Source organism: Abramis brama (genome assembly GCF_963993115.1).
Source record: "Abramis brama genome assembly, chromosome: 23".
Lineage (NCBI taxonomy): Eukaryota > Metazoa > Chordata > Actinopteri > Cypriniformes > Leuciscidae > Abramis > Abramis brama.
In genome coordinates this window covers 3,640,726-3,666,579 of record NC_139985.1, presented here as the reverse complement: position 1 = coordinate 3,666,579, position 25,854 = coordinate 3,640,726, and the positions used below count along the sequence as shown (strand labels likewise).

Genomic DNA, 25,854 nt, shown 5'->3' with positions numbered 1-25,854 from the left:
TTTCCTTGTAGACATTTTTGAAACCAAATTTGAACCTTAGATATAAAAGTGTACTCGATACAAACAACTGAAAAAAAGATATTGTATTGTGATTTGTACCAGCTCACGACATCTATCTCAAATCTATATGCATGTTAATAAAGACTCAACAACCTTAACATAATTTCCTCACTGCCCCTTTCAACAGGCAACAAAGCAGGTAATAAGTTATAATCGCGCCTGTACGACACAAAACGTAACCCCAGTGGAGGGCGCGGCGTTATAACAGTTCGTTATAACCACGCGAGATCTCCACCGCTACGTCATTGTCATCTGTTGTATACTGGTTGTATAACATGGTGATACACGTGAGTCCAGCCGCATTCTCGGCTAGTCTGTTTTGTCCACGCCGCTCGACCAATCAGACTGTCGTAGGGAAACGCTCCCACCCAATGGGTGTCGAGTAGGCGTGGTTCCGGGCGGCCAAACTCACGTGGGTGAAGTGTTGCGTTCCGGAGGAGTAATGGAGGGACACACGAGAAACTGGAGCAAGTGAGAATTGAAATAAACATCAAGTAAGTGCTAAGTGTTATTTTTTATTTTTATTTTTTTTTAATGCTCTCAAGCGCACGAAAGAGATTTATAGATATAATACTGCTGTTGTGTTTAAGAGAATTTAATAAGACAAGAAACGCAGCGTTCAAGTCTTCCACTATTATCTTCAACGATTTCAGGTATATCACAATTATAATTACGTTATTAATGAACTATATAATACAGTCATGAACACTCACTTCTGATACATTAAATGTGTATTATCCTGCTTGTGTTTTTTCGTGAAACATCAGATTGGCTTATGCATTTATCCGTGCGCATGCGCACTGCTCATCCGACTTAAATACTAAATTGTATTACTTCTGTCTCATTTAAAAGCTTATGTTTTTGTGTTGCTGCTGGGTATGTGTGAGATGTACGGCTCATGTAGAGGGTTTTAGCGGAATATCTTTCTCTCTGCAAACTCGTGGCCGTGCATGTGCATGGCGGAGGCGCGCATCAGTATCACACAGTAACATTTAGTCTGTTGCTTTCGTTACATGAGTTATGAATGTGGGAACTTTAGAAGATGCTTGTTCTTCTGGTGCATCTCAAAGGATGTTTGGATCAGGCCAAGAGTGATGGTGTGAGGAGGACATCAGGGGTCTGTAGTTGCTTTATATCTTAAATGATGTACATCTGCATGAGTTTTATGAATGAGCCAACAAAGTATTTTATTGTTTATCAGTGAACATTTGATGTTTATTGTGAATATAATTTTTCAGCCTGAGGTGCAATAAGGTTTATGATTAGATTTAATGATGAATCAATCAGGGTTACACAGTCATGGAAATGTGCAGTCAACTCTTATGGATTATGGATGCCTATAATTAGAAAGCAGTGGTGCAGATATTGGCTAATGCAACTTTGCAACAAATATTGTGGAATATTTACAGAAATTTCATATTTAGTAAAAAAAAAAAAATGAGAAAGAAAAGGGGAAAAAAGTGATAATTGGCCAATGCTGATCATTTTACCCGACACAAATCTATTCCTGCTGGAAATATCAGGCAGTTTTGAAATGTAGAATCTGGAAGATGAAACTTCTCAGTGTAGTTTTGCTCTGTTCTGAAATATTTCATCAGCTAGATGTGTTTATACACGCTGGTGTAGAGAAAAACCTTACCTCAAACAAGTCTGACATCAACAGTTGTCCGTTGAGGGTCTGAGACATTTGTACACTAATTATAATCTTTTAAAGGTGTGTTTAGTTCATTTATTTTTATGGTAAAATACTTTAAGTAGTGTCCAATCTTAGAAAAATATAAGCCGTTCGAAGGTTGATTTCACTCCTCTGTTAGTACTTTGTCTTTAAGATTGTTTTAGCATCTCAAAAAGCCCAATATTGCAACACTGAGTTTGGAGCAGATCTGAGTAACCTGTTCAGAAACATGTCTCTGTTTTTCAAGTGTTGCAGAAATGACACACTTCAGCTTTAAATCTACTAATCTGTCTATTTGTCTGTCTACTCCTTTTTGAGGTTCCACTGTTATTTTAGACGTAAGGAGAGTAATGTCCACACACTGAGTTTACAGCTCCAAAAATATTATTAATAAATAGTGCAACGTTTCGACCGTCAGGTCTTCATCAGGCACAATATCCTTTAAGGAGTTAGATGCAACTCTTTATATATAACAATAATTAGAAACACACTCAAAATCATGTGACAAATGATTAGACTAGGGCTGTGAAACAATTAATCACAATTAATCCAAAATAAAAGTTTGTGTTTACATAATATATGTGTGTGTACTGTGCATAATTATTTTGTATATATACACACACATGCATGTATATATTTAAGATGTTTTTTATTTATATATAAAATATATATTTATATTTATTTATAATACAAATTTTATATATATATATATATATATATATATATATATAAGCAACTATTTCTTAAATATATGCATGTGTGTATATTTATATATATACAAAATAATTATGCACAGTACACACACATATATTATGCAAACACAAAATTTTATTTTGGATGCGATTAATCGCGATTAATCGTTTCACAGTCCTAGATTAGACGCACAGAAACTTTGAAACTAATCAATTTTCCAGTGTTTTTGCCATACAGTTGATTCACCAGGACTCTACGAGGACACATATCGGTTATTGTGTGAAAAAGTAGTAAAGTCAATAACTCATAAATATGCATGTAGTGCTTTATGGATGACAGTAATATGCAGTATCCATAAAGATTGTTGCAAAAGATCCATTACCACTTCTTTACCGTAAAGACCTGAGATATGATAAGAAAGTGCTGTGCGTAAATGTAAATGACAAAGAAATGTGACGTGTCCAGTGTTACATAATTACATGTGATCATGTGCATATTTACTGAAAGCACCGACTGCTACCCTGATCTTTCTGTGTGAGTGTCATGTTTTAGCTTATGCTAAATGTCCCAAATAGCATATTTTATACAGTTTATCATAGACATAGTTTCAGCAATTCACTGTCATTGGCCTATAGCTTCAGTAGGACCGTTTATAAGCGCAGCCTGTGTGTCTTTAAAAAGCATGGTTCAGACTGAGTCAGACTGATCTCCACTTGGTTTATTTTTTTATGTGTTTTTTAAAACCTGACCTAGTTGTACTCTGACACAGCCTATTCTGAGAATGACTGCGTCAGAGTTACACAGACAGGTCATGACTTTACAACACGTCACAACCGTGTGCCATCACGAAAATAAACTGGTGTAGAAATTAGTTTGTAACTATTTTCACTCAGAGGTAAATCCAATTATGAAAGGAATGCCTTAATCAATAATCTTGGTTTTATTGACAATAAAACAGTGCAGACCAGAGTAACAAATATGCAGGCAACTAAATTTGATGTAAATGTTCTGGCCTGGTATTTACTGTTGCTTGCTAAATCAGAACTAAGAGCAAGCTACTAAACCGGAGTATTAAAGGCTGGTGCATACTTATAAGTAATCAGACTTAAAGACTTAATACAGATATAGCAACACTCTGGCGAACATCTATATGGTACTATTATTATTATAGAGTATTATACTATACTCAAATTTTACTATGAAATTTCATAATGTTTCATAATTACATATGAAATATAAAAATTCAAAACATTCAAAGATTTCTGTGAGGCACAAGGATAAGGCACCTTCCAGTTGAAGTAGCCAACATGTTTATTGTTGGACTAACTCTTACTGTTAGGGCCGAGTGTGTAGGCGTTACAGTACACACACATAACAGTCCTGAATACAGTCAGACAGTTGTGTAATATGCGTTCTGTGGATGACACCGACAGGCTGTTGTTTTTGAGAGTGAAAGCTGATACGACACCCGGCCATCTTGTGCTGCATGTGCAAAACATTTCATTTTCATAACACGATAACGCCACGTTTATCAGTTAATGAGACGTAATGCGGTGAAATCATGTTATTTTCTTGCTAATTTTATCCTAGACTGTGTAAGCAGAGACAAAACGAAGCTCACGCATTATACATACAGAGCTCTGAAAAGCATGTGTCATATTGACAAATTATATCCTAAATATGTGTTGTAAACAACGGATCAAGACAACATATTTTCCACACTGAAATGTTAAAAGCTTCAGATGCTAAAATATATTATAAAATCTAAATTACAAAATTGCCAATCTTAAAATGCATTTTGGGTATATCTAAAGTGTATTTTTTTTGTACAATGTAAATAATTTTTTTTTTTTTAAATATCAAAAATATATTTATGTAAATGCATTTATGCAAATATATGCAAATATATAAATATAAAAAAATGCAAATATATATTATGCATTTATGTAAATGCATATATATATATATATATATATATATACGCACACACACACACTAATATTTTTTTATTCTTTATATAATTATTGTACCAGGTTATTACCAAAGTACTTTTTCATGGGTTTAATATGTATCCGTGTTTCTCTTGCAGTTCATTCAATGGAAGACTACATTATCCACCAATTATCCGAGTAAAACGTCGTCGTCGTCATGGATTTCTCTATAGACCATCATTGTTGATGTGGACAAAAGCAGCGGAGCATCTCGACTCTGGATCCGAGCTTCAGTAGCGGTGGGCAGCGGTCGGAGGAGAACTCACAGCAGGGAATGCCGGGAGGAGACGGCTTTCCCGATGGAGAAGAGGAGAGCCCTTCTCCTGGCTCCTGCGTGCGTACGGGGCAGGCGGACCGAACCAGCGGCGGGCCGGACCCCGGGGCCAGCGGGGGGGAAAGCTCTCCGGGATGTGAGGAGTGCGGAGGAGAGCACACACACGAGGATGTGGACATGAACAGTGGTCACGAGTCCAGCAGCGGGAACGACAGCCTCGCTGGATCACGACATCATCGTTCCTCGGCCAATTGCAGCCCTGGAAGCACCACGGGGTCAGGAAGCAGCAAGAGGTACAACAATCACTTATACTGAGGGTTAGTGACTAGAACAACCCATGGCAAGAATGGCAAGTCCATTTGAGGAGGTAGAACATGTGTAGGTTAAGTCCTGTCCTATCATGTCCCAACATTAGACTCTCTCTCTTTGTGTCTTCAGCTCAAAGTCTGCCACTGTCTCCTCATCCTCCAGCTTTCACAGCTCTCGTCACACAGAGTGCAGCAGGTAAATGAAGACATCCGAACCGTCACAACCACAGATTTACACGAGAGCTGAATTACCGTACAGTAACACAACTCAGCGTATGCTTCAGTGGCAAACTTCAATGGTATTTGTATTTGCAGATTTGCATTAATATCAAGGATCATACAGTGGACTTAGTCACACTTAAAAATGCCTGCATGCAGTTGCATTAGATAAAGAGATAAAGTGTCATTGTTTATTGTAAAGAAAGATGCAAAATAACGCATTTTCTCACTGCAAAACATCAGGCAAAAACAAGTTACAAAAATTAGTCTTTGAAATTCCCTCCACCTTTCAGATTAATTTAATTTCTATACCCATATAGTTATTATAATTATGGAAGCTGATTCCTGCCACATAAGAAAACAAAATCATGCTTTGTTGCTAATTATGAGATTAAAAAGTCATAATTACTTTTTCCTCATAATTTCAGCTTCCTGTCAATTTATGATAATTATGTCTTAGTATGTTATTTTTCAAGTCATAATTGTGACACAAAATTAACTTCATGGCAAAAATACACTTTATATTATATTATAGTTTATATAATAACAATTCCAACTTTTTGTTATGATTATCACTTTTTAACACATAATTACAATCTATGAAGAGTTCAACTTTTTATCTCAAAATTATAACTTGGTAAGTCAGAATTTAGATTTTTATCTCATAATTATGATTTCCCAAAGACTGATTTTTTTCTTACGGAGTGGAAATGGGCTTCCATATGTGATCCATTTTTAATCGTCCAAAAATCCCTGTAATGAAACGTGTGTGCAGTGAGCAGACGGAGCACGAGCGAGGCCAGACGCACAGAGAGATGATGCAGACGGTGCAGGAGATGAAGAAGCGTCTGCCGTCTGAGAAGAGGATGCGCAGTAAAGCCAGCACTGTGGAGGCTCTGAACTACGCGCTGAACTGTGTCAAACAAGTGCAAGGTAAACACACTTTTGTTCTGGTGTGTGACTCCAAGCACAAAGCCACTAGAGCGACTGCTGTTGCTGTATAACACACATTCAGATCCGCGTCTGTGGTTATGTAACAGTCCGTCAGGAAGGGCGAACCGCTCTCTGCTAAATCTGTCCGCATTCTTCAGCACTTTCCCCTGTGCTGCTGGTTTTATTAAATGTTTTACAGTGTAAAGCCTGTCTTGAGATGATGTGGATGGTTTCTGCATGAGCTCATCGTGTGCGTCATGTGGTTAAGTAATGCTGAAACTCAACACGCCAGAATGCAGCTAACATGTATTTCCCATCCTTTGAGGAATAGATCTAAATCAAAACATATGCTGTGGTTCAGCGAGGGCAAACATTCTGATTTAATTTAGTTAATAAGGTAGCTTTCATTGAAGCGCAGCAGATGATCTGATGACCAGTCACAAACACAGGAAATGCATTTTCAACTGAATCATTCATGCCTTGTATTTTAAGAGCTCTCATTTAGCTTCCTAATGTCAGCTGATAATGTGCGTGCTTGTGCAAACACCTGATTTTCTGATATGCATGAAGGAAGTCTTTATCCTGTTATCGCTTGGAAAAATGCCAATTTTTAATGTTACTTGTGCAAGGAAATCTTTCTGCCACAACACACTAAGTGATTGTGTCACGGATTAGGCGGCTGTAATCAAGCGCACGACAGAGGAGATGCTAGAGGAGACTTTAATCCAATACTTAGGCCACATTTACACATAGCCGGGTATTTAGAGAAACGAATATTTCCCCCCTCCGTTTTCAATAATAACATTGTGCACACAACATCGTTTTCAAAAAAGTTGTCATTTACATCAACCCGCATAAATACGCCGCCGAGCGCCATCATAACTATGCCAAACCTATGGGCGGCAGTGTAGGGAGGAAGATAAAGCCATGCAAGCCAATCAGAATCGACAACAACGAATAACACGAGCAACTTCCTAGGGCGCTCACATGACGTTAACATAGACAGTATATAAACTGGACACAGCGACCCCATTGGATTCAACAGAGACAAGTGAAGTCAATTAGAAGCACTCACTTCCTGATGGTCGAGCGACTGCGCAGACTCAAACTGAGCTTGACGACGTAGATGTGACGTGATCAACCCGTCTGTCTTCTAGTAGCTGTGCCGAGAGAAATCTGAATCATTCCCTTCCGAATCTCACAGAGACGGAGAGTGTGAGTAGGAGCTGTCCATGAGCTTGGAGCAGGAGAAACTTTTGCTAAGTATTCTGATTAATTACTTTGTCATTTTGCCTCCACGTCCCCCCGATTGCCCGCGAGCTTCTCCTCCTGTCCATACGGTAATTTCTCTACTGTGCGACAGTGAGTCGCGTGGTTATGACGCAATCGTTAGCCTATTTTTACAAAAACTGCTTCTACGGGGCCATAACGTAAGCTATAAGGTAATGGAGCCTTTTATACATTTTCGTGTTTCTTTAGAAATAAATAATGGACAAATGGAGTCTTTAAACACCTCAGATGTAAAGTTATTCGCTGCCAAAGTGACGCCAAAATGAATGGGAGTCAATGGGATGCTAACAGCAGGTGATGGTCCGCTAGCCAATGGCGGCGCCCGGGGAAACTTCAAAATAATATGAAGCCCTGCCCCCCTGGATGTTAAAGTCCGCGTGAACCGGAAGTTGCAAACGTCTTTTCTCCAGTGCTGTGACGTATTTCCCAGTGAAAAGGAATATTGAACAGAGGGCAGGATTTTACTCTAGCGCTCCTCCTCTCCATCTCTCGCTCATTACAGACTAACGATTTGAGGGGAGTGGTTAAGCGTTCCCCAACCCAAGTCCTCAAACCTACGTCATCAGAGAAGGGACACCATTCCAGACCGGAAGTAACTTTTCAGACTTTGATTAAAGATTACGACGGCAAACAATTTTTTTCTGTGTTTTAACTTGCACGGATTAATTGTTCACCACAAGACTAGTAATATGCGCTAACAAGGTAAATAGGGTCAATTTTGATTTCAGTTGCATTTTCTGGCGCATAATGTGACGTTTGAGAACCTAAAACCCTGTTTCTCCCAGTTGACACGGCAACACATAACCGGCGTTATCAGAAATCTCCACTTTGGCCGGAGTTTTTAGAAATAATCGTTTTCTGTGGAAAAAAAAAGAGAGGCCAAACCGCAGGGAAATATCTGCGTCTTCCCTTCGTGTAAACGGGGCCTTAATCAAGAAAACGTACAACCACATATCACAGAGAACTGAAATAATGCAAGACAAGGAGCAGACTGAAACAGAGGGCTTAAATACACAGCAAACAAGAGGAAGTGACGAGACTAATTAATTAGACACACCTGAACTGAAACTCAGATCAATATGAAACTGTGGTGACAAACAGGCCGGGGAAACGGAGGATGACAGAACCAGTTAACACACTGACAGCAAAACACAAGACTTTAAATACAGACATGAATAAAAACAAACATAAAACGAGACAGATTTGTACTACTGTAAAAAAAAACCCCGCAATAAATCTCATTAAAACAGTGTGAAGAAACTCTGAAGGAACATCCATGGTTACCTGTACAAAAATATACTGCACTTGAAAATGTTTCCACAAATTTGCAGCAAGTTCATATTCTCACTTGAGCATGCTATATTTATAAATGTATTGCATATATGGATATTTACCAACGTTTTTGCAAAATTTGTTTTGTTTACTGAGATTTTGTCATAAATGAATGGCAAGTTTACAGTAAAGACATAGTTTTGCAAGGGTAATATAGAGTTTATGTAGTAACAATAACCATAGTATATTTTGGTGGAAACAATGATAGTTATAAGTAATATTTTAAGGGATTAAATCATCATGCATTTTGTTTTATTAATTAAAGCTTTCTTCAGTGCATGCATAGATTTCTGCTCATTTCTGTTTGCTATCACTTGAAATAAATGTCTGTCATCAGTCTATGATGTAATGCTATGTGAAATTTCCCAGGTTTACATCTGTGTGGTGTTGTAATCTCTCTCGCGGCCTCTTGCTCCGTTGTTTCAGCCAAACACTGATTATTTATCGTGACTCTCATGCGCCGCTCATTTGACATTTCCTCTGCCGCCTCCTGCAGCAAACAGCGAGTACTACAACTTACTGATGAGCAGGGGTCTGGAGGAGAGACGGGACGCCACTGTGTGCACACTGGAGGAGCTGGAGAGAATCACGTCAGAACACACACTGAAGAACACGGTACGTCCCTGCTGCGCCTCCTCTCACACACTTAGCCGCATTGAAACAGAAGTTGCGATAGTAGTTTCTTCCCTATTGTTACTTATAACGGCTTCTTGAACAAGAAATAATGTTGATTTTGGCCATGGGGAATTGATTGGATGGTTGTGGTTTGCTATTGGTGGATCTGATGTGAGTGACAGGTTGCCCCGCCCTCAAGTTATTTTGATTCAAAATTACAAGGACACATGAATTAAAAAAATGCATGGATAAATCATTTATAATCATACTGCAATATTCTATAGAAAGAAGAATTGACTATCTTGATTTCATGGTGACTTAAAGGCTACAGGCAAAAACAATTTTTTAGTGCACAGCTAAATTTTGAGATTTTGCACTATTTGGCTGTTCATAACATGAAGTTTCAGATTAGTGGAGAGAAAACATCCTAAATGCACTTTATCTATTTGAATCTGTAAATTTATTTTACAGTACATGTATAGGTAAAGGCCGTTTTCTTAAAATAATTTTGTCAGAAGTCAGAATTATCCACTTTTAATATATATAATCTCCTAAATCCGCTGCTTTACATACACCAGATTTTACAGTTTTATTCCTATCTATATTCTGAAGGATTTTACAGATGGTTTGGTCATTTATCATTTACCTGATTTTAAACTTTCTTTTCTTTTCTTCTAAAAACATGGTGAAAATGTATTGTTTTCTGGCTGTTGACAGTATTTTCTGATTAGTGATCAACAGATATGTTTATAATCCTCTGTGTGAAAACTAAGACTAATATGTTCTGTCAATAAAATGAAAAGATTTTTGAACCTGGTTTCATCCATTGTTCAGGTTTCAGTTCTGGAAATGTATTCAAATGTTTGCACGACGAAGTATGGATAGGTGGAATCTGTTATCTGTTGTTGTTTCACCGTGGGCCGTCTGGCTTTAATGTGCGCGTTCCCTGTGAGTTCACGAACAGTTCTCTGGTGTTCTCAGGACATGTTTGTGGTGGTCTTCTCTCTGGCCTCGGGGAAGGTGGTGTACGCGTCTGAACAGGCCTCCAGCGTGCTTCACTGCAAGAGGAAGTTTCTGGAATCTGCCAAGTTCGTGGACCTACTGTACCATCAGGACGTCAATGTGTTTTACTCGCACACGGCGCAGCCACGACTGCCGCACTGGAATGTGGGAACGGACAACGGTGAGTCGCTCGTCATGATGTCACACTTCCAGTTTAAAGGGATAGTTGACCCAAAAATTTAAATTCTGTCATTATTTACTCATCCTCAAGTTGTTCCAAACCTGTTTGAGTTTCTTTCTTCTGCTGAACACAAAAGAAGATATGGGTCACGTACAATGGAAGTCAATTGGACTCATCAACTGTTCTTTAAAGCTACACTGTGTAATTTTTTAAGTTGATTCTTAGCAAAAAACACTTTGTTCTTTCAAAATGATATGTGCTCATTAATGTGTAATCACTTCTACCAACTAATCAAGTATTCTCGTAAGCGCAGAATCTGCCGTTTAGAATACATACGAGCGAGTCGCTCGAATGGCGGCAGCCATGTTGCGCCTCCATCTTGAAAATACATTAGGCAAAGAGGGACATACCTGGAAATTCAAGCTTCGCCTTTCGCGTTTTGACACTCGGTGGCACCGTGACGAATGCGAGGGGGAGATTACTCGCGACTGCCGGCAGATTTGAAATAATACGGCCACCGTAGGAGTTAAAACGCCCTCGGAATGGGAGGGGCTGGAAAGTCAGTTGGTAGTCATAAACAATTTCACCGCTAGATGGGAGAAAATCCTACACAGTGTAGCTTTAAAATATCATCTTTTGTGTTCAACTGTTTAAAAAGAAAGAAACTCATACAGGTTTGGAACAACTTGAGGGCGAGTAAATGACACAATGTTCATTTTTAGGTCAACTATCCCTTTAAAGCTGGTTGTTTTAATCATACAAACAACAGCTTTGATGAATTCAGCTCATAATAATATGATTGTGTTTGCTCTCCATAGCAGCGCTTCTGTTTGAATGTGCCCAGGTCAAGTCCTTCTTCTGTCGATTCAGGTCAGTCAGAGGAAGCCTGATCTCCTTATCTCACTTTATTCCTGCTTCCTGATGACTTTTTAATTGCGCTTTACACAGCATTATTACTCATTCTCATCTGATATGTCTTATTATGTCAAGTCTCGTTTAGCTGTACGATACAGATTGCTTCAAAGTATTAATGTTGCATAGTTCTTCAGTTATGAAACGAATACAGTTTCAGCTGTAAAGCAGGTCTTAAAGACAAAAGTTTCATTATTCAGCTCAATTTAGTTCAGTGTTGATTCAGTTTAATAACATTAACTCAGTGTTGGAGTTTATTAATTATGAAATGAATTCAATATTCAGCTATAAAGCAGCTCTACAGAAGACAATAGTTCATCCAGTTCTGATCCAGTATTGTCAGTTCAGTCAAATTGGTAATATAACTGAATATTAAGTGTCTTTTAAATACGTGTGTGTGTGTGCCATCAGAGGAGGGAAAGACGGAGATGGAGAAATGCGTTATTGTCCTTTCCGGATCACTCCGTACCTCCTGAAGGTTCAGGGATTGAGTGGAGAGGAAGAGCCGTGCTGCCTGTCCCTCGCTGAACGCATCATCTCAGGATATGAGGGTACGAGCCTTTGACCTTTCACCTCAGCACGTTCCGAAAACCCCATATACTACTTGGTTGTCACATGCATAGATATCATATATAAAGGCTAGATGTCTCATGCGCGCTGCTGGCCAATGGAGGTCGACGTCCGCACTCGGCGGCCATCTTACCACAGTGTGCTCGCTCACTCATAACATGGTGCATGTACTTTTAAATAACCATAACTTGCTCAATTTTCTACCGATTTTCAAACGGTTTGGTTTGTTATAAACGTCAGAGATGTAGCTATGACACTGCATACATATGAATAATTATAACATACATGTTCAAGCATTCGGAATTATAGCCACGTTAATAACGTTTGTAAGAAACCAAACCGTTTGTAAATCCGTCAAGATTTCAGCGAGATAAGAGGATCTGTGTGCGTGCTGATCACTCACCTTAATTCACAGCTTCCCTGTGTTAAGATGGCCGCCGGTGATGCCGGAAGTGACTCCGCCTTAAGACATCTAGCCTTTATATGATATCTATGGTCACATGACCTCAATATGTTGGCAGTTTAGTTCTGATCTAATAATAATTATCTGGGTTTGTTTGCTTGTTTGTCTCCAGCCCCTCGCATCCCCATGGACAAGCGCATATTCAGCACGACTCATTCTCCAGGCTGTGTCTTCTTAGAAGTGGATGACCGGTGAGGGATTTGGACCTTTAATCAAAATACCATAGCAGCTTTGGTGAATGGTTATGTGTTCAAATAATAATTCTATTAAGAATATAATAATAATAATAATTATCTGTGCAAACTGCAAACATATTATTTTATAATAATAATAATAATTATATATGATATGCTTGGCAATATTATTGTAATTGTTTAAAATAATATGTTTCACATAGTAAAGCTGAGCAGATTATTATTAATAATTGAAAAAATATGATGTATGGAGTAAAGCTGGGCAAATTATTAGTAGTGGTAATGTATAGTTTTCTTTGTTGTAATGGACTTTTTCTCGGCAGATGCTTTAAGTTAATAATAATTTAGGCTCTAATCAATATTTCTATCCATGTATTTGTTTATTTGGTAAGTAGTGGTAAGTTTCCATCTTCTTATATGGCTGTTTACCAAATAAACAAATAATGTTGCGTCAGCAGCTTCGCATTACGGATATTTTGCAGTGATGGTCAGGTGGTGTGTTGGCTCTTATATAACAGCATGACTGTGAGGTAACTCCAGCTTTGTTGACCAGATTAGTTCAATATCTTGTTACTCTGTGCTGGAATCAAGTCTTTTTTGTACAAATAATGAAGGCTTGGACTGTTTTCAAACATGAGACTTAATCAGTCTCATGTTCATTTCAACAAAGTCTGGAAATAAATGCAATTTCTTGTTGTAGATGTGTTTCTGTGAAATGAATCCTTGTTCATTAGTTGTGTGTGTGTGCAGGGCGGTGCCTTTGCTCGGTTACCTCCCTCAGGACCTGATCGGTTCCTCTGTTCTGACCGTCCTGCATCCAGACGATCGCCAGCTAATGCTGACCATGCATCGCAAAAGTACGTCCATTATGACTTTTTTTTACATTTTAAAGGCTTTATCAGTCTTGTCAAGTCACCTTTATTTATATTGCGCCTTATACAATTCAGATTGTTTCAAAGCAGGAAAAGGATGCATTTCGGCTGTTATTGAGCTGAAGTCAGTTCAGTGTTGATTCAGTTCCGTTCTAATGATCATCAATTATTTAATTAGTTCAGTTCATCTATAAAGCAGTTCTCCAAGAAATGATGTCATCGTTCAGTTCAGTTCTTATACAACAGTGTCAAAGTGTAGTCAGATCAATAATATTGTTGAATATTAAGTGTTCCCAACTAAGCAAACCAGAGGCGACAGTGGCAAGGAACCCAAACTCCATCAGGTGACAGAATGGAGAAATAAAATCTTGTGAGAAACCAGGCTCAGTTCACCTCTGGCCAACGAACGAACACGGTGTCATTATGATTCAAGCTGCATCAAGTCAGAATTCAGTAGCATTCAAATATTCATCCAGTTCCTTTTGCTTGAAGATCGATTCGTCACGCTGGCATGGAGCCGAGGCTGGTCATAGGGTCTGTGTGGAGGACCGGTCTGGTTCTTGTGGTCTCTGCTGAGGATCGTATCGACGAGGCCTTCGCAGGGGACTGTCTAGTAGACATGGTCTCTGCTGGCGTTCAGGGCTGCGTTTTGGTCGTGTCTAGGTGCAGGTCCACCATCTGATCTGGATACGGACCGGATCCGCCTGACTACGGTAACCTCGGGATGAGGATGAGACCGACAGACTAATGTTAGTGTAGATGCCATGCTTCTTATAGGAAGTGCTCCCGGTTCCGGTTGACCTAATTTATGCCGCCTAACAATCATTTAAAGGTGCAGTATGTAAGAATGACAACTAGTGGTTGAAATAGGTACTGCAGTCCAATTAAAAATATCGGAGATCGTCGATTCTCCCGCCACCTGCTCCTCAGACTGGATGGCGCTCACACGGGTTTGAGCACACGCAACAGGAACGAGCGCAATGGACAATAAAAAATGGCAACGTGCAGTATCACAGACCAAAACAATAACAATCATTCCAGCCTGGAAACACACATTTCAAAGTAAAATAACTGGCTGTAGAAGTGTTTTTCAGAGAAACGAGTATGTGAACTTAGCATGTTTCCTCAATATATGCAAACATATTATGGTATTTTTATGCTTTAGTAGAGTGAAAAAGTTACATACAGCACCTTTAACTGATTTGAATAATCGAAATTGGTAATGTGTTGTGTGTACTAGGTTAAAGAGAAGTGACTTTAATCTAGATTTAAACTGACTGAGTGTGTCTGCTTCCCGAACGAGGCTAGGAAGACTATTCCAGAGTTTAGGTGCTAAATAGGAAAAGGATCTTCCGCCAGCAGTTGATTTTGATATTCTAGGTTTATCAACTGGCCAGAATTTTAAGATCGCAATAGACGTGAAGGACTATAGTGCGTTAAGAGCTCGCTCAAGTACTGAGGAGGTGAACCATTTAGTGCTTAAGCAAGATTTGAATCTTGTATATGGTCTTAATAAATATTGTCATGATCCCCTCAGTTCTGAAGTACGCAGGCCAGCCTCCGTTTGAACACTCGCCCATCCGGTTCCGGTGTCAGAACGGTGACTATGTGTCCCTGGACTCCAGCTGGTCCAGCTTCATCAACCCTTGGAGCCGCAAGGTGGCCTTCATCATCGGCAGGCACAAAGTTCGCACGTAAGCGCCGGCTCATGAATGTGTCAGTTGCTTCTGAATCCAAACATTCACATTCGCACATACACCATCACTTGTTTATGTTCTTCTCTGTAGTGGACCTCTGAATGAAGATGTTTTCGCTGCACGGAGTAACGCCGAGCAGCCAATCATGTGTGAGGACGTGAAAGAGCTGCAAGCCATGATCCACAAGCTCTTCCAGCAGGTGAGAGATCACTAAATCCACAAGAGACCTTTTTACAGCCCAAAATGCTCCGTTTATTTGATCAGAAATACAGTAAATATTAATATGTTTTTTTTTTTTTATATATTATAAAATGCAGCTTTGCATCACCGGAGTAAATTACACATTGCATATTTCTGATTATTAGCAATGTTGAAAACAGTTTAATATTTTTGTGGAGTCTTTGATAAATAGAAAGTTCAAAAGAACAGCATTTATTTGAATCATAAATCTTTTCTAATAATATAAATGTCTTTATGGTCACTTTTGATCAATTTAATGCATCTACCAAATAAATAGTTTTTTGTTTTGTTTTTTTCAAAAGAAAATCTCACTGGCCCCAAACTTTCGAACATTTCTGAATAGCTTTGCATGGATTGCTTTGTGTGAGGAACAGACCCAAATTACATGAAATCTGTTCAAATATACTCACTAAAGCCTAAAATCGGTAGTTTGTTACTGTCAAATCAGTTATAGGAAAGCATTCTTGAAACAACAGTGCTCTTTCATTAGAGCAAAATGACTGCAAAAGCAATCTAAACTATAATACTAGTCATAAGCAATTGCCTACAATTAGATCTTGATCAGCTAATATCTGTGCATGCCTACTTGACTTCATATCAGGGTTATTATTGTTAACTAAATCTATTAAAAACATTTTTGTCAATTGAAATAAAGCTGAAATAAAATACAAATATTAGATGGAAATCAACCTAAGCCAAAATAAGAAATGTTGCCTTGGCAATTAAATAAGTTTAAAAAAAAATACTATTTAGATTTAATTTATTTTTATATCGGCTTTAGTTTATTTAAAAAGATCACAAACTAATAAAATGACAAATGCACATAAAAAAATTACAAAATAAAAATAAAAGTGAATAAAAAAACACATTCTGCTTCATATGTGGCATGACTAGAGTTGTAAAGCACATTTGAGCTGCTGGTTTGTTTTAATCACATCTGTCTTTCTCTCAGCCTGTTCATAATAATGGATCGAGTGGCTATGGCAGTCTGGGTAGTAACGGCTCTCACGAGCACTACATCAGTGTGGCGTCGTCCAGCGACAGTAACGGAAACCTCTGGGAGGACTCGCACAGAGAACCAGTACGTCTGAAAGTGCATGATATATTGACAAATCAGTGTTGGTTTGGCAGGACCTTACAATGGATCTTTTGTCTTGTAGATGACATTGCAGCAGTTTTGTACGGATGTCAATAAAGTGAAAAACTGGGGCCAGCAGGCGTATCGCGACTCCCGGAGGAAGCTCACACCTTTAGGACCAACCACCGCAGGTCTGGACCCTATATTTCTTTTATACATCGGTCCTAAATAGATAGAAGCATAAATAGAAGCACTTTATGGATGCAAATCAAAATATACCATATGCAGCCACTTGATCAGAAAACATATGGTGAATTAATAAATGTAATATCATTTCAAGTCTGATTTAGAAGCACAAGATTTAGAAGCACCCACACGTAGTGATATTTGATTTGTTGATTTGTTCCCATCAGTGGCAGGCGCAGGCATTCATCCTAACTCCAGCCAGGGTTTGGGAATTAGAAATCATCTGAAGCAGTCTCTACAAGAAGCCCGGAAACATCCACACATTCCATCATATCAGCAGATCAACTGTGTGGACAGCATCATCAGGTGAGGCATGCGGCCGCTATGACCAAAACTTATATCATATATCATATCATGTATCATAACAAATCAGATAAAATCATAAAATAACTATTTTTAGGTTTTTCTTTTTTTTCTGAAAATGTAAAGCACGGCAAAATATTAGTTTCTGATTTGTTTTTTCTAAATTGTTAATTTTATTTAATCATTTAAATATGCAATAATGTTGCATATAAGATTAGATTTTATTAAAATCGAATATATTATAAAAATAGCTATATATTTTATATAGTAATCTTTTTTTTTTCCTGAAAATTTCAAACAAAAATTTCATTTTAAATAAAATGTGGTAATATCTATTATTGGATAATCCAAACAATTAAATATTTGTTTCTATAATAATTCATTTATAAGTTATTAATTAATTTAAATATGCAATCCATACTGTTTTATATATATATATATATATATATATATATATATATATATATATATTGTTAGAATGCATGATATATTTAAGTAAAATATATTTAAAATATATTTAAAATATATATTTTTATATATTTTATATAAACATTCCTAGCATTTCAATATTAGATTTAAAATAAAATAATAATAAAAAAAAATATATATATATAATAATTTTGGGGTCTTTCAAAATTAAAAATGTAATAAAAAAAAATCTTCCAATTTAATGAAAGTTACATTTTAGATCAGTGTAGTGTCTATTATTGGATAAATGAAATGTGTTTTTTTTTTATATATCTATATATATATATATATATATATATACAACCCAAACAGTTAGAAACAACAAGAAAAAAAAAAGAATTAAATTAGCCCATTAATGTTGGTTTGTGTTTTTCCTTCTCTAGATATCTAGAAAGCTGTGCAACATCTGCTCTGAAACGAAAGAGTGAGTCTTTGTCCATATTTACTTCATCCTCTTCTTCTGTGTCTGAGGAAGATAAACCTGAAGCGGCCGCACATGAAGGCACTATGAACACAGATGGTACGAGTCCATTCCGACCCTTTCTGTATTCTCCTAAAGCCCTGCACAGTTTCTCACGGTCTGTCTCCTGCAGAAGCTGCTCTCGAGGGCGCTGGTGTTCTGGACAGTCAGGTGTCTGCGGGATCAGTCACGACGGCAGCGGTAGTGGGAGCACCGCTCACTGACCTCACGATCTCTACAGAAGCCATGAGCGTTGTGTCCGTCACCAGTCAGTGCAGCTACAGCAGCACCATAGTGCATGTGCCGCAGCCCGAGTCGGGTGAGTTAACACTGACACCACGTACAATGACACAAAAAGTGTTATGTTTTTAGGCAGATGACATCGTGTGCTCGAAATCGCCCCTAAACCCTCAAGCCAAGTCATCTTCATTTATATAGCGCTTTTAACACTGTAGATTGTTCCAAAGCGGCTTTACATTGATAATAGGAAATTAAAGTAACAGATTGTTTTGGTTTTATAGCAGCTCTAGAATAAAAATATTGTCCAGCTAAAGTTAGTTTGATTGATTCACTTCCGTCGCAACGATCATTAGTTATTAACTTAGGGGCTGCTAACATGACACCGTTTTAACAGAAAACTCTTTAAGTTCTTTCTAAACGCGCACATGCGTATTATGAGTTCAGTCTATAGGGATGTGCGTTTCAATATATGTGCGCAGGCGTGTAATCTTTCCCTACAAACGAACCTTCAACAAACTACTTGTCTGGCCTTAAAATTTATAATACAGAATTTTTATCGCTTATTCACTATTCCCTAAATTTCTCCCCTAATTTAGTCCACTGAAGGAGTGAATGAAAACGAGTGAGTGAATTTGGACACTGAAGCGCTGCAGCTTTTGCATGGTTTGTGCTGCTTAATAATCATTTAAAACGTAGCAAACTGGCAGCTCCAGTAGTAATGAAAAATGATGTATGGAAACTAGCATACATAAATCATAATTAATCTAATAATCAATTAAAAAGGAATGTATACCTGTATGAGAACGCTGTAGCCACATTGGACCAGCGGTTTGGAAAATGGATGGATGATTCAGCTACGGGCGCTATCTTCTGGTCAGACGCGGGAATTCATTTGACGCGCTACTCTCACAGTGCATTATGGGTATTCTCTAGCCGTTGAGCATACATCAGTTGTACACTCGTTATTGCGGTGTATTGTGGGATTGAATGAGTGAAATCAGTAACGTCCACTATGGTTTCGGACACCACTACAATTAGGTTTCGGTCTCCTCAATTAGTGCCCTATTTAAGGGTATAGGGGGAGATTTAGGACGCGGTCCAGAAGTACTTTAGCAGCACCATTGAACTCTGTAAATGTCCTACTGTAGCTGCTCCTTCTCTTCCTCCAGAAGTCACAGCCTTAGAAGATGCTCCAATGGGTAGCGAGCCAACAGACTCCGCCCCCACCCCTGCATGCCCCGCCCCCAGCACCTCCTCAGCGGCTCAGGAGGAGTTACTCCTGGTGGGTCTCACCAAAGAGGTGCTGTCAGCTCACACCCAGAATGAGGAGCAGCAATTCGTCGACCGTTTCCGACATCGTATCCTGCAGAGTCCCTACAGCTCCTACCTCCAGCAGGACAACAGCAGCATGGCCCATTCTCATCACAGAGGTGTGTGTGGAAACACTTCGGGAGCTCTAAAATAACTATATATTTTAGTTATTTTTTATATCTGTATTTTTAAAGGAAAATCCATAAAGTTTTGTGTGTGTATGGCGGATGCTAAAGCAATACAGACCTTTCTCCATGTATAAAATTTACTTGTATTTATTTATTTGTATTACATTGGCTTTGGCATCAGCAACTGAAAAAGCTCCGTTGTTTAACTACAACTTTTGAGTTATCATTCCAGTTTTAATTCCGCTATTCTGCGCAATATTGGAAATTAACTGGTATGTTTCACAGAAATAAAATGTGTTAGCCCTTGTCTCACATACGGTATGAGAGGCTGTGTTAAAACACAGCTATTGAGAATCAAGGACTGGAACTAACCGTTTTATAAAGTAGTATAATATTGTGTTGAGATCCATTAACAGTCACTATCAAACGATACACAACTTTCCCATCTGCTCTCAGGTGATGTCGTGCGACCTCCGAACAAACACAAGCGTCCGAAACCAGAGGACTCATCCGACAGCTACGGCTCCCAGCCGGGCAACTACTGGTCGCTTCCCGGACCCACAGGAGCGCCCCATTCCTCCTGGCCTTCCTCAGAGTCATCTCAGCTCCCGCCATCCAACATCGGCTTTGTGCCACCCATGGCAGTGCCCATGCAAACCACCCCTTACTTCACCGTCGGTGCGAATCAGCAGCCCATGGTGGTCCAGCCTGACCAAGGTCTCCAGAACCTCCAGCCCATGACTCCCATGATGGTTGTCCTACTTCCTAGCTACCCCATGTACCCCGGGACCAATGGCATGTACCTGCAGGGGATGCCCGTCGCTGCGCCTGGAGTCGTTCCCCAGACTCCCTTTAACATGGGTGGGTTTGTCCCACCTGGTGCCCACATGGCTCATGGGTCTCCATTGCAGGGACATGTTCCAGGGTCCACCGTCACAGGCGTTGGGATGCCAGCCGGTGCCTCCGCAGAGGTCGACTCGATTCCCACCCCTTGGTTTGGGGAAGACCTTGATGCAGCACAGCCCACAGCGCTCTTCTCCAGCTCTCGCTCCAGCTCACCCATCCAGCTGAACTTACTCCAGGAGGAGCTGACCAAACCCACCGAACCCCTGAACAGCACCGGTCCTGAGAGTCTGCACCAGCACCACGCCAAAACGGTGAGACCCTACTGAGATCTGGGTTAGCGTGCATACTTTTTGGAAGCTGAAATACCTTGCATAGTGACATGATTTACTCTAATTGTTATGCATGTAGTTCTCGTGACCTCATATTATGTTATTATATTATTGTTATTAAAGTAATTAAATATGTAAAAATACTTGTAAAGATACTTGTAAAAAAAAAAGGGCCTCAAGCGGCCAAATTGATGTTTCATTAATTATTACTAAAATACTTTATAATATTTAAGTAAAATATTAAAATGTATTTAAAATATATATTTAAAATCTTTATTAAAAATGAATGTGAAAGGGCCATAAGAGGCCAATTATGTTATCGTATTAATTATTAAAATACTTAGTTTTAGTAAAATATCAAAATATAATATTAAAAGACTTCTAATATCGAAATCTATTATTAGATTTGTGTGAAAGGTAATGTTTCAATGTCAAATATTTTTTTTAAACATATATATTTTAAATATTAATATACCTGTAACAATTAACGTGAAAGTGCCATAAGAGAAATAACAAAGTGTTATTTTAGTAATTCTTATTAAAATATTTCAAGTAATTAAAAGATATTTAAAATATTTAAATACTTGCAAAAATTCATATGAAATGGCCTTAAGAGTCAGATTTTTTTTTTTTATTAATTATTATTAGAATGCATGATATATTTAAGTAAAATATATTTAAAAAAATATATATTTATCTAATATTGAAATGCTTGTAAAAGGGCCTTAGACCAGTTATCCACAATTATTGCATATCTTTGTTTAGAAGTTTTACTTAAGAAGCTGAAGTTAAATCGATTGACTCCAGCTGTCTGTTTATCTGCTCACAGGAGGAAGCTCCCAGCGAGTCGGGGAACCAGGACGCCCATTCTACCTCCAGCGAAATGCTTGATCAGTTGCTACAGGAGGATGCCCGCTCAGGAACCGGCTCCAACGCGTCGGGCAGTGGCTCCGGAGAGTCGGGCTCACTGGGCTCCGGATCCGGACTGGGATCTAACGGAACATCAACCAGCCATACCGGTGCTGTTCAAAATCACTCGTCCATGACACTTAATGTTGTGTGGAGGGAATTAGGCACTTCCTCCACAAAATATTTTAATGGAAATTCGATGCAAAAATTAATAATTTACTCGCCCTCATTTCTTTCCAAACATGCACTAAAAACAAAAATAGTGTAGAAACAGTTTGTGTGTAAATTTCACAAACAGTTGCATGTAACAAATTGAATTAAACGTCATTTTGAAGTAGATAAACTGAAATCGTTTTTCAATAGTCTTTGTTCAAAAAATCACTTTTTACAGTTTGTATGACTAAAGGCAAAATGTCATTAAACTGAGCCCTGACGTTTCCCGTTTACAGGCAGCAGCAACAGCAGCAAGTACTTCGCAAGCAACGATTCGTCGGACACGTCCCGGAAGGCGCGCAAGTCCGCGGAGGCCCAGGAAAAGGAGCGTGCGACCCTCAAGAAGCACGTGGACAACCCTCTGTGGAGCACGATCAAGCAGACACCAGAGCCCATCATGATGACCTATCAGATCAGCCCCAGGTAACAGACCCTGAGGAACGTCTTCTCCCTCTGTCCTTCTCTTCCTCTCAATCCCGGGTTCCCACTGATTCCTCTGAGAAACCTGTGGGAAACGTGACATTCTCAGCATCTTTTTCCACAGGGGAAAGAGATAGCGCTGCCAGGCTCTCTCGCTGAGGTAGTTCTGATCAAGCTAAATGTCTCATTGCGCCGTCATCCCTGAGGTAGGTGACTCCAGGTGACGGTACACAATGAGACCCGTGTTTAGCAGCTTGATGAAGTGGATCCTTTTAAAAAGCTCCTGATTTTAAGGAGGAGAGGGCGAATACAAGATGTTTTAGCAGGATTTAGATGTTGAAAATGAAATCAAAGCTATGTACTGTTCAGTGTCAGCTAGCAACATGCTGAGGCAGCCTGAGTGAGTTTGGTTTTGTGTGTGTGTGGATGTCCATGCAGGGATCAGGACCAGGTTCTGCAAGAAGACCGAGAGAAGCTGCTTCTGATGCAGCCCATGCAGCCCTGGTTCAACCCGGACCAGAAGAAGGAGCTCGCAGAGGTTCATCCCTGGATCCGTCAGCACACCGTCCCACAGGAGATCAACACACAGGTCGAGAACTTCTCATTTACGTCGAGATCGAACATATGTACCATTATAGATCTATATATTAGCCATATTCATTCATTTGAGATTACAGAAGAGGGAGTTTCTCCTTGTGTCAGACGTTTTCCTGTTATATCAAAAATGTAAACAATTTAAAACAACTGTTTTCTATTTGAATCTATTTTAAAATGTTGTATATTTCTGTGATGCAAAGCTGAATTTTCAGCATCATTACTCCAGTCTTCAGTGTCACATGATCCTTCAGAAATCATTAATGTGACCCTGGACCACAAAACCAGTCACAAGCATCAATTTTTTTAAAATTTAGATTTATACGTCATCTGAAAGCTGAATAAATAAGCTTTCCATTGATTTATGGTTTGTTAGGATAGGACATCTATTTGAAAATCTGGAATCTGAGGGTGCAAAAAAATCTAAACGTTGAGAAAATCGCCTTAAAAGTTTCGAAAAGTCGTGATTTTGCATAAAAGAAAAATCCATCATTTTGACCCATACAATGTATTGTTGGTTATTGCCAAAAATATACCCGTGTGACTGGTTTTGTGGTGCAGGGTCACATATACTGATTTGCTGCTCAAGAAATATTTTGTATTTATTGTCATTTCTCAATTTGATGCATCTTATATACATATCAATGTTATATCAACCATCAGCTTCAGCCTGACTCGTGGTTTTTATCTAGCACTGAAGCATATATTTATTTTGCATCATCATGATCTCATAGATTTATTTTAAAATCTTTTTCCAGGGCTGTGTGAGTTGTACCACCATGGAATCGGGTGAGAAACTGAATCTTCAGACTGACCCTCCTGACAGCTCCTGTCCGTCACAGGACAGCAGACCCGCCACAGACACCTGAAAGCTCTCCGCTCCATGGACACTCACTGCAACTGCAGGCCCTGTGGGGCTCCAGGAATCTTAGGAAGGGAGAGCCGTCCGTGTGCCAGTCTCTCATGATCCCGTCTGAGGGCACGGCGCGAGGTGACGTCTTGCTGGAGATGGACAGTTCCACATGTGAACGCCGGCCATCACATGACCATGCATTTCTCCTTTACAGACAGTCCATGGACCCAAACAACTGTGAATATCAGACTATAATTTGGTAGTGACGTCACATTCACCCGTTTAGTTTTTTTAGGCTGTTGCCCGAACTTTTTCAAAATGTTTTTGTTAATGTGTCCTCTACTGAATTTCGCAGGCTCAGGAGGGTTTATGATCTCCCAGAAGTACCTGTAATGAGCTTCTAACCACTTGCGCGGATATAAATGTCCCACAAAGTCCAGCATCCTGTTCGGCTGCTGAAGAACATTAGCACTCACCGCCAAATATAAAAGCGTCTATGAATGATATTTGGACCTGGTTTGACTGTCCAAAGCTTTACTTCACTGCTGCTTACTTTGACCGCTTCATCTCAAACTAGTCTTCTGTTTAGTTCGCCCGCATCGAGCTGAATCGCCACAATTAAGCAAACCAGTAATGAGAGGGATGATATTCTGTCCTGACTGAGTTCATCCAGTCCAAACGGATGATTCGAATGAGGCCTTAAACGAGTTTTTCTGTCAGTGTTGTTGCAACACAGTGTGTTAATTCATTGTCTCTGTTTCTCAATTTCAAATAATATTTGTCCACCATACAGGTGTCTGAAAGATGTCAAACAGTGTCTCTTAGTATGGTATAAAACTCTTAAGTTATGGTGTAATGACTGTAATCTGAAGATTGGTTTGATGGTTGAATACGTAGATCGGTGTGTCAAAAACATAACTGGGTCACATTCACATTTTAAGTTCAATAATTTCACTTAAATGGCAATGCAAATGACCTATTAATTGTCATTTAAGTGAAATTACTTAACTTAAATATACAAGCTTTATAAAAATGGTAATTCTAGAAGAAAATTTCAGATGGCACTTAGAGGCTTTTGCATCTGAACTCTTCATATATATATATATATATATATATATATATATATATAGATAGATAGATAGATAGATAGATAGATATAATTAATATTTTTTTATTTAATTTTTTTTCTGGAGAAGGAAAAATTTTTTTTTTTTTTTTTTTCTTTTTTTTTTTTTTTTCTCCTTGACCATTGTAGGACCATTATGATTATTGGCATAGTGACATTTATTTTCATGATGTCTGTTTCGGAAAAGAATATGCTTACTGGTTATAAAGGTTATAAAATAGCAATGTAATCTTATGGTTCTAAAAATGGTCTTAATTATTTGTTTTTATGTAGTTTTTGTTTTTTTTTCTGGTGAGTTGTGACCTGAATATGTTTCATGAGATTCACTGGTACATTTAAAACGTATCAAATCCATCATAAAGCATCCAGAAAGACCAACTCATCACAATGTACCGTACGGTTTTCACCAAACCTCATTCTTGTCATCTTGTCTTTTTTTTAATTATTTATTGCTCTGTTGTGTCAGTGTCAGAGCTTTAGTGTGTTATTGTGAGTGTGTTTCTGTGCTGTTGCTGATGTCACAGGCGTAGTTCCTTGATGGTTTGTAGGTTTGAGAGCTGCCGATTATTGACCCGTCAGTCCGGACCCAATAGGAAACTTCTGATTTGTACAGTTTTGTGATCAAAGATAAATTTTGTACAGTTTTGAAAAAACAAAAAAAACAATGTAAATATCAGTACAATGTATTTTACGGGGAAAAAAGGTGCAAAATACAATGAACTATGTAAAAAGCCATTTTGTCTCAAATTCAGGGAAATATTTTGACACCACATGATAAATATGAATAAAAAAAAACACAATGACTTATA

General features: G+C 38.7%; 1 protein-coding gene across 3 annotated transcripts; it reads left to right on the top strand.

Annotated features, from left to right (window-relative positions):
- Positions 1-471: 471 nt before the first annotated feature.
- Positions 472-25,854, top strand: per3 (period circadian clock 3). 3 transcript variants are annotated; one of them, XM_084101851.1, is made up of 23 exons: positions 472-554; positions 4,518-4,986; positions 5,132-5,197; positions 5,996-6,153; positions 9,272-9,390; positions 10,372-10,573; positions 11,395-11,443; positions 11,897-12,036; positions 12,631-12,709; positions 13,463-13,569; positions 15,122-15,278; positions 15,372-15,480; positions 16,474-16,602; positions 16,682-16,790; positions 17,013-17,151; positions 18,000-18,136; positions 18,210-18,395; positions 19,486-19,746; positions 20,212-20,912; positions 21,760-21,949; positions 22,289-22,475; positions 22,911-23,061; positions 23,825-25,854. In XM_084101851.1, exons 2-23 carry the CDS (start codon positions 4,694-4,696, stop codon positions 23,933-23,935), a joined length of 3,780 nt encoding a protein of 1,259 aa, XP_083957977.1. In that variant the 5' UTR covers positions 472-554; positions 4,518-4,693; the 3' UTR covers positions 23,936-25,854. The 3 variants fall into 3 exon arrangements, with proteins under 3 accessions (XP_083957977.1, XP_083957978.1, XP_083957976.1); XM_084101852.1 differs by having other exon boundaries at positions 11,392-11,443; positions 18,213-18,395; XM_084101850.1 differs by having other exon boundaries at positions 11,392-11,443.

Bases quoted from the DNA above. Each gene is read 5' to 3' on its own strand.
- per3 (XM_084101850.1), top strand. From the start codon at position 4,694: ATGCCGGGAGGAGACGGCTTTCCCGATGGAGAAGAGGAGAGCCCTTCT. The intron at 13,570-15,121 runs GTACGTCCATTA...TGATCCCCTCAG, and splicing joins GCTGACCATGCATCGCAAAA to TTCTGAAGTACGCAGGCCAG. The intron at 18,396-19,485 runs GTGAGTTAACAC...CTCTTCCTCCAG, and splicing joins TGTGCCGCAGCCCGAGTCGG to AAGTCACAGCCTTAGAAGAT.